Raw genomic sequence first — 8,192 nt, 5'->3', positions numbered from 1 at the left:
ATCTCCTGACCTCATGATCCGCCCGTCTCGGCCTCCCAAAGTGCTGGGATTACAGGCTTGAGCCACTGCGCCCGGCCCTGAAGTGTCATCTTAACGTCTCACAGGTATGATCAGGAAAAACAATTTATACTCCGCAAACCTGCTTCAATGAGCAGAAGAGTTTGGGAGCGACCTTACGTATCATCTGGGCTGACTCTATCTCCAATATGAGACTAAGAGATCAACTGATTAATCCCAATAGCCTGAATGGTGATTAGGGATTAGGAAACTAGAAGGTGGAGCACCAAAAATAACTTGTCTTTTCCAGGTGAGAAAGCGTCTTGGACCTCCTTAGATTCCTGTCCACTTTTACACATTCTGAGGCTGCTGTCTCTTATACACATCTAGATGTGTATAAGAGACAGGTATCTATCATCATTGTGTAATGACCCCCTTTCTTCCAAATTATGCTTTTTGCCTCACAGACTGTGTGTGATATTGATTTGCCTTACCGGGTTGTTGTTAGTATTTTCTGGGCATGTCTTGTTTCACCTCTTGGATGTCAACCTCACTCTGTCCTCTACGTCTCATCTTCTCTTTCATGTCTTCATCTCTTTATCTCTCAGGGATCTGTTTCTTTAGCTCTGCTTTCTTGGACTAGAGAGTTTTTTCTTGCTTCCCTTTCCTGGAGGGGCAACCCTTTCAAGGCCATGTTTTCCATTTCTGTGGGTATTAAAAACCCAGTCCCTCTGGTCCACTGTCAAATTGGCCCCTAAGCTTTCAGTTCTGCTTTAAATGACCTCTGCATTTGGGGACTTGCCTTTATTTCTTCCAAGTCCTGATCTGCTTTGATTTTCTGTATGTCTATGGTGGGCGTGTTGGGGTGGGGGAGGAAGAAGTAGCAGCATGTAAATTCTATCTGCCATACTTCTGGGACTTCAGATGTGTTCTCTTTTCACAGCATGTTGTTGCCATGCAGGGATTTGACAATGTGCCCTAAAACCACCACTGAAATGAGACCCAGGGTCACTGGACCTTCCCCCACACACCAAATTCAGATGCTCTGGAATCTGGCTGTCTTTAGCAGCCTGTCGTCTTCTGGGGTCCTTCCAAAACTAGGTTAAACCAAGTCTGGGTTGCACTGTGGTCCCCTGTGACTAACAGGGAGGTCACACACTTCTTTCTACTTTGGAGCTGAGTTCTATCCCTGCACTGTCCAACAGAGGAGCCACTAACAGATGCTAGTAACAGATGCTAAAATAACAACAAACAACAGAGGAGCCATGGGGCTATTTAAATTTGAATTAATTAAAAGTACATACAAATACACTTGCTCAGTTACATTAGTCACATTGTAAGTGCTCAACAGCCACACAGGGCTAGTGGCTTCCACAGCAGACAGTGCAGAATTAGGGCATTTCGATCATCGCATGTAGTTCTACTGGACAGCACCGCTTTAGCCTAACCCCAGTGGTTTGACAAAGAGTTCTCAGCAGCACTGCACCACTGAAGCCTGCATTCTCAATACCAGCATCCAAGTTTTGAGTGGATTCCAAATTAAAATATGTATAGGCATGGTTGTTACCTAAATATAGCTGGTTAGCCTGTAAAAGTTGAAGAATTCCCTTTAAAGAACATGCATTAGAAAGTTAACAACCTTCCAAAGACAGAGTAATATGGTAGAGTGGAATAGCACCTAGCACCTATTATGTACCAAGCACTGTTCTAGGTGGTCTACATTTACTGTAATATTTAATCTTTAAACAATCCCTAGGTAGGCTGTTTTGATACTGTATCTCCTCCATTGTATAGGTGAGAAAATAAGTCAGAGAAGCTTATGACTTGCCCAATGTCACACATTTAGTAAGCAGTGGAGTTGATAGCTAAAGCCAGGTATACCTAATTCTTTTCACTTTAAACCTTGCTCCTCATTTTAAAATTTCTGTTGATTCACCTGGCAGGGAAAGTGTCTATCAGGCATACTATGGGTGACTATCACTTGACCCTTTCATCATTCATTTTAATGGTTGGCAGCTGGCTGAAAGCAAGGGCAGCTGTTTAAAACACTGCCAGAGATGAAGAAAGGGAGCACACACTTGTTTTTCTAAGTGTTTAAAAAACCTCTCAGTCCCCTTTAGTGGCTCAATTACCAAAGTTTTAAAAAAGATAGTCTATGCTATCTTCTGTGCTTAGTTTTTTAAATGCCAATGGAGTAAAAGATACATACTAGGAATATATAGGTTATCTAGAATGACCTTATAATTCTGCACATATATGAAATACTGAAACTTAGCGTTTCCCACCATTTATTTACTCCTTCATTCAAGGTACCTACTATGTGCCAGGCATTGGGACTATTAGAGGCAGTCCCATATCTGACAGCATGAACAAGCAAGGGAGGAAGATATACACCAAACAGGTTCTTTGTGGCCTGAATATTCCTCAATAATATAATATTTGCAGTATTATTGTGGGCCATATATTCATCTGGTGGAAATTCCAACAGGGCAGTGGTGAAGCTCTACTTTTTGAGATGAATGTGTAACAGAATGATGGAGTTTTGCAGGAACATGCCGAGCTTAGAGCGGCTGAACTCATCCTTCCTGGGGGAAACTGATCCAGAAGGGAACGCCTTCAGAGAAATACACACCATGCTTGAACACGCCAATGAGAAGGGACTTATCAGCTTCAGCATCCCACCAATCCACTGGGATCTCCATGTAGTCGATGTCGGGCAGAGGCACATCCAGCTCCCTAGGGAAGGAAGGGCGTAGACTCAAAACAACACAAAAGCTACTGGCCCAACCCTGGTATTGGGCCACAGTCCTAGTGGCATGCTGAGATGCTAAGGTAACAATAAACAATAAAGAGTTAGGAAGGCTGTGGGTCATCGTTTCTGAACCAGAGCTTTGCATGAGAATCACTTAGGGAGTGATTTAAGCATAAGTACTTGATTTCCAGGTTCCACCTTTGACAGCCTGACACAGTCTTGAAGCACCTCTTGGAGAACCCAATGTCAGTTGGTCCAGGGTGGCATTTTGGGATCCACATGTATGGAGTTCTAATGTGCACCTTATGTGAACCACAGCAAAGGCCATTGATATATTGGACATCTGAAGGTAGAGCTTCCCCAACAGTTGAATTCATACATGATTGAATGTTTAAAATAGTACCCAAATCATCGTGGCTCAGTATGTTGCCGCAACAAGTAGAGATCTTACGTACCATTTAAGAATAAGAGTCCACTCTGGAACAAGTGGGTATATCAGGAGGCCTTTCAGAGGGTAAGTGCCATAACAGGTGGCACCTCCTGGCAGTGGTCTATTAGATTAAAAATGATCAAAAACTGCATTGCTCCTGGCCAAAGGGATGCACATAACTCACCCTAGGCCAGACATGCAGGTGTTAGCCCCTCTCTGAGTTTCTGTCTGTGTTTTGAGAGCTCATATAAACCCTAAGTTCACTGTCCTCATTCATCTGAGTACAGTCCTCGCTCTTTAAGGCTTTGGGGTTTAGGGAATAGCATGCACCTGGATGGCTTCTCCCTCTCCCTCCCCCTCCAGCTGCCTCCGAAGTTTCTTCTTCCATCAGGCTCTTACTGTGACACAGGACTGAATGCTCCCTACCAGGCCCAGCTTCCTCTGTGGGGGTAGTGTTTCCTGATCCCCACCTTTCCAGGGGTCCATGGCTCTGCCTGCACAGTGCCACGGCTGAATGACTTCTCTGGGATGAACTGCTGTTCATGTCTCATGGCAACTTCGCCACAAGAAGGTATTCAACCTTAACAGGAGCAGTAAGAGACAGAGGAATGCAGAGGAAGGAAGAGGGTGGGCAGCGGATTTACTCTCTCTGTGTTCTACCTAGCTACCACCTATGACTTCCTATACATGACAGTGGTAAGTTCAGACTACTTCTGCCAGGTAACACCTGATGGAAATTATCAGGCGGAATTCTGCTGCATTTATATGACTCAAATTGAACCTGTCTATCAAACACACAACCTCCCCATCCCTGCTGGAAATTACAACAGTGACTCTGAAAGGCATAAAAAGTGACAACAGTTGCTGAGAAGCCTGGCTCTGATTACAAGCTGCCCCATGGGTAGGGTTGTCTATGTCCCTCCGTCTTACTTTAGAGCTCCTATGAACTCTAGAGACACTAGCATTGCTCAAAGGAAAGCAAGAGAAAGAAGAAAACATGGCCCCAGGTAATCTCAACACAAAATCCGAATATCAGCACTCCTGGTATTCTCTAGGAATGACAGGTGTGCACAGGGCTAGCAAACTGCACCTGGTGGCCCCATTTACAAACTGGATCTTTCTGACAGCTTTATTAAGGGCCAGCTGAGAATCTGGTAGTCTCACTCTTGGAAATCTTGGGATACTCCCACAGGATTCTATAGCTTTCAAAACACTAATTTGCAAAACTAACATGCAACAAATCAAATAGGCCGCACATATTCATATGATCAGCAAATAAAAGAAATACGTATATGAGTACTATCGCTAAGAATGGGATGGTGGGTAAAACTTCCAGTCTATACATGTCAGATCAGTAACTGACATTCTACAGTAAATGACTGTTTTAAAAGAAAATTTACAACACTTTCGAGGGAAATAAAATGAACTAACTCACCAAAAGCTAGGTTTCTAAGAAATGGTTTTCTCCTTTATTTTATTTGTAGATGACCTGATGAATTGTCCTTATTCTACTTGCCTGTTCTCCCATCCGGGTCACTGGTCCTGGGCAGGGGGTAGGAGGAACATGGGCCTCTTTAAGCACAGGCAAGTTTGGCCAGCTCCATGAATAGGCATTTTATGTCAATTCTTTAACGTTGACATGTTAAGTTTGATTTGCTTTACCTGGCAGGAGTTCCTTCAAATGCTTTCTCAGCTGCTTCTCCCAGTATTTCAGCTTTTAGGTAGTACAGCATCCGGACTCGCAAAAGTACTCTATGAAAGTTGAACACATTAATGCAAACAAATTAGAACCCATAACTATCTGTGAACCACATGCCCAAGTTAACACTGGGAAATTCTGGACATTCCCATGTAGTTAATATTATGAAGTAATAGAAGAGAAGGCACTAGAGAAACAAAACATTATGGCAGACATTATTATGCTCATTCCCATTTTACAAAAAAAAATGACTACATCAGTTATCTGTTAGATCATCCTGTGAGCCACAGGGGGCAGCAGGAACAGACAGTGCTTCTCATCTTTAAGAGTACTCACCCCTTCCATGTGGCCACAGTGACCTGTTAGGCAGAGGTGGCTTCTGAAAGGCCAGCTACTGAAGAGTGAGTAGGGTGAACAGTGGTGCTTTCAAACAGTTTCACTTGTACACAGTTAAATGAACAAATGAATAAAGGCAAGTGTCTATTTTTCATGGCAGTATGTCTTCTCTTCTGAGGTGCTCAATTCATTTTTATTCTGTATGGACCACAATCAGGCTCCACGGGAATGCATCAAACATGTCTCAGACAAAGCAATTAAGCAAGTATTTGTCGGGCAACTACTATATGCTCTGCATCTTGCCGGATGCTATAGGTATGTAACAAAAGTAATGCCTTTCGCCATCGGAGGACCCTTGCCCACAAGCCGGCATCATGCTCTTGGGCATCCCAGCCTGCAGAGTCATGAGCCAATGCCCAGTCTGTGGTATTCTGTTATAGCAGCAGAAAATGGACTATGACAAAGGCCTCTAAGAAAGCACAATTTCTATCTATTAGATCTGGGTAGAAAGTGCCCCTGTGGGCTCAAGTTGTAAGTGGAAACACAAAGTCAGAACTTATAGATTGCAGAGAACCCTTATTATCTCTGGTATACCATTTCTCATCTCCGCTGTCAATCAACTCAAATAATTCTGAGAGTATTTATTATTATTATTATATTTTTTGAGATGGAGTTTTGCTCTTGTCGCCTAGGCTGGAGTGCAATAGTGCAATCTTGGTTCACTGCAACCTCCCGCTCCCGGCTTCAAGCTGTTCTCCTGCCTTAGCCTCCCGAGTAGCTGGGATTACAAGTGCCCGCCACCACATCTGGCTAATTTTTTACATTTTTAGTAGAGATGTGGTTTCACCATGTTGGCCAGGATGGTCCTGAACTCCTGACCTCAGATGATTCACCCGTCCCGGCCTCCCAAAGTGCTGGGATTATAGGCGTGAGCCACCGCACCCAACCTGTTTGTTTGTTTGTTTATTTTTAAAGCCCAGAGAATAAGAACTCTTAGGAATTTACAACCACTGTCAATCCTTAATTTGTAGATGGTCACAGCTGACAGCCTCCTTAGTAAAAACTGGAATAGAATGTCAGAGTCCTGCCTGCTGAGACTTAGCTCAATTAAAGTAGGGCTTTCCTGAAAATGTCCGTCTCCTTAAGACAGGGAGAGCTGTTTCCATTTCCATAAAGAAAAACAAATGTGTTGATGTCTGACAATATCTGCAGCATGAGAGAACAGAATTTAAAGCCAATAGTATTCAATTCTCCTCCAAATGGAAGGGAAATCAATTCAGAGGATGGATGGACAATTCCTTCTAGCCAGCCCCTCCTCCCAGCTGGCATCTGAACTCAAAGGGACACACAGCTGCAGCAGTTTTGTAACGCCCTTGGTTTAGCCAAAGAAAACAATCCATTAATATTTTGGATGGCGACATATCCTTTTTTTCTTTTTAAAAGTATTTTACTGATGTGAAATATACTTCCATAACGTGCACAATGCAAAAATGTATAGCTTAAAGAATTCCTACAAACAAAACATACATGTGTATTCAGGATCCAGATCAGGAAGCAGACTATTTTCCCTTAAGTCCCCTTGGTATTCCTTTCCAGTTACTATCCCACCCCCAGTGGATAACCATTATCCTGTCTGCTTTTAGCTTGGATTTGAAACAGTGCTTTTTCACTTTTTAAAAGTTCTTTAGATGATAATTTCATGGCTAAAATAATAATCGTGCTAATAATAACAACACATTGAGTGCTTACTGCTGTCTCTGAAGAGCTTGTACTTTTGTGTACAATAGTTTTTATTACAGTATTGGGCATGAGACTTATCTTCAAGTATTTGAGGTGATCAAGGGAAAGGATTAAACTTTATCTGTAAAAGAAAAGAAAAAAAAAACCCTACACAACCCAACAACTACAGAATCATTAAGAAGATGTTACAGGGAGATGGGAAAACCCAAGCAAAAGCTCTTAACCTATAAGGTAATAAATTCTTGATTACCAGAGGTGTGCAACCGGAGGCCCTCACACTGCCTACCAGGAATTCTGGGAAGATAACTCTTGCATGACTTTGACACGAATTAGATCATTTCCAAGGGTCAGATATATTGCACAGTGGTGCAAATATCCATATGCAAACTTGCCACTGTTTTGTCGCTGAATGCCCTAAGTCCCCAAGACTAAACTACATGTGAACAAAGTTTCATTTTCAATCACTGTTTTCTTTTTGCTGCCCCCAGCTGTTAGCCTACAGACACAAAGCATACTACCTCAAATGCATGCCTATCAAATAACTGAAGGCCATGAATGGCAACAGCAAACTGGAAGAGGAGACTAAGAGTGGCAGCGACTAAGGCCACAATGTTCTGCCCTTGTTAATGTGACCTCAGGGACAGAGGATGAACTGACTGGTTTTTGAGAGTCAAAACAGAAAAATCCTCAGGGGTATATACAATGCGATGGCAGAGGGGCCAGGTTCTGTGGGAGAGCAGAGGTACTGTTAAAGGAGTTACAGGACCTGTAGCATGAATTCTGACCCAGCTGAGACCACAGATAACGCATCCTGTCTTTCTAGACCTTGCATGGAAGCAGCACAAGAGCATGAAGCGGTCTCCCTGTGACATTCCCAGGAATCGAAGCAGTCTGAGCCTGGCTGCCAACAGGGTATGGGAGGAGGGACACTCACTTGTTGCAGTGCTGTTTGAGATGTTTCTTATAGCCGTCATCATGCAAGACCACCTCGGGGTTGCAGGTGGCCAGCCAATCTGCATCCTTTAGCTCTGGGATTAGCAGCTGGTTCTTCGTCTTCTTCCCCTTCCTCCCTCTAGGGACTGGGGCAGACAAGCCTGAAACAGAAAGAGAGCATAGGGCAAGTGGATAGCCAAGGGGGGTTAAACACGAGTTTTAGAACAGAGCTGGACTGGGGTTTGTTAGAACAGAGTTGGGCTGTGGTCTGGATAGCAGACCCTACTCCTTAGCCCATAGGTGGT

The 8,192-nt window shown here is 43.4% G+C and overlaps 1 protein-coding gene across 2 annotated transcripts in view; it reads right to left on the bottom strand.

The window, feature by feature from the left end:
- CHD6 (chromodomain helicase DNA binding protein 6) overlaps positions 1-8,192 on the bottom strand; it is a 133,435-nt gene that overhangs the window by 42,365 nt on the left and 82,878 nt on the right. The window contains exons 21-23 of one of the 2 annotated variants that reach the window (XM_011974957.1): positions 7,889-8,048; positions 4,842-4,931; positions 2,630-2,733 (exon numbers count right to left, since the gene is read on the bottom strand). In XM_011974957.1, coding sequence (XP_011830347.1) covers positions 2,630-2,733; positions 4,842-4,931; positions 7,889-8,048 — 354 coding nt within the window. The remainder of the gene's footprint in view (positions 1-2,629; positions 2,734-4,841; positions 4,932-7,888; positions 8,049-8,192) is intronic. The other variant, XM_011974956.1, reaches the window with a different exon arrangement.

Source organism: Mandrillus leucophaeus, unplaced genomic scaffold (genome assembly GCF_000951045.1).
Source record: "Mandrillus leucophaeus isolate KB7577 unplaced genomic scaffold, Mleu.le_1.0 Scaffold150, whole genome shotgun sequence".
NCBI classification, from domain to species: domain Eukaryota; kingdom Metazoa; phylum Chordata; class Mammalia; order Primates; family Cercopithecidae; genus Mandrillus; species Mandrillus leucophaeus.
Note: the sequence above shows the minus strand (reverse complement) of the source record. Positions and strands in the feature narration are given on the sequence as shown.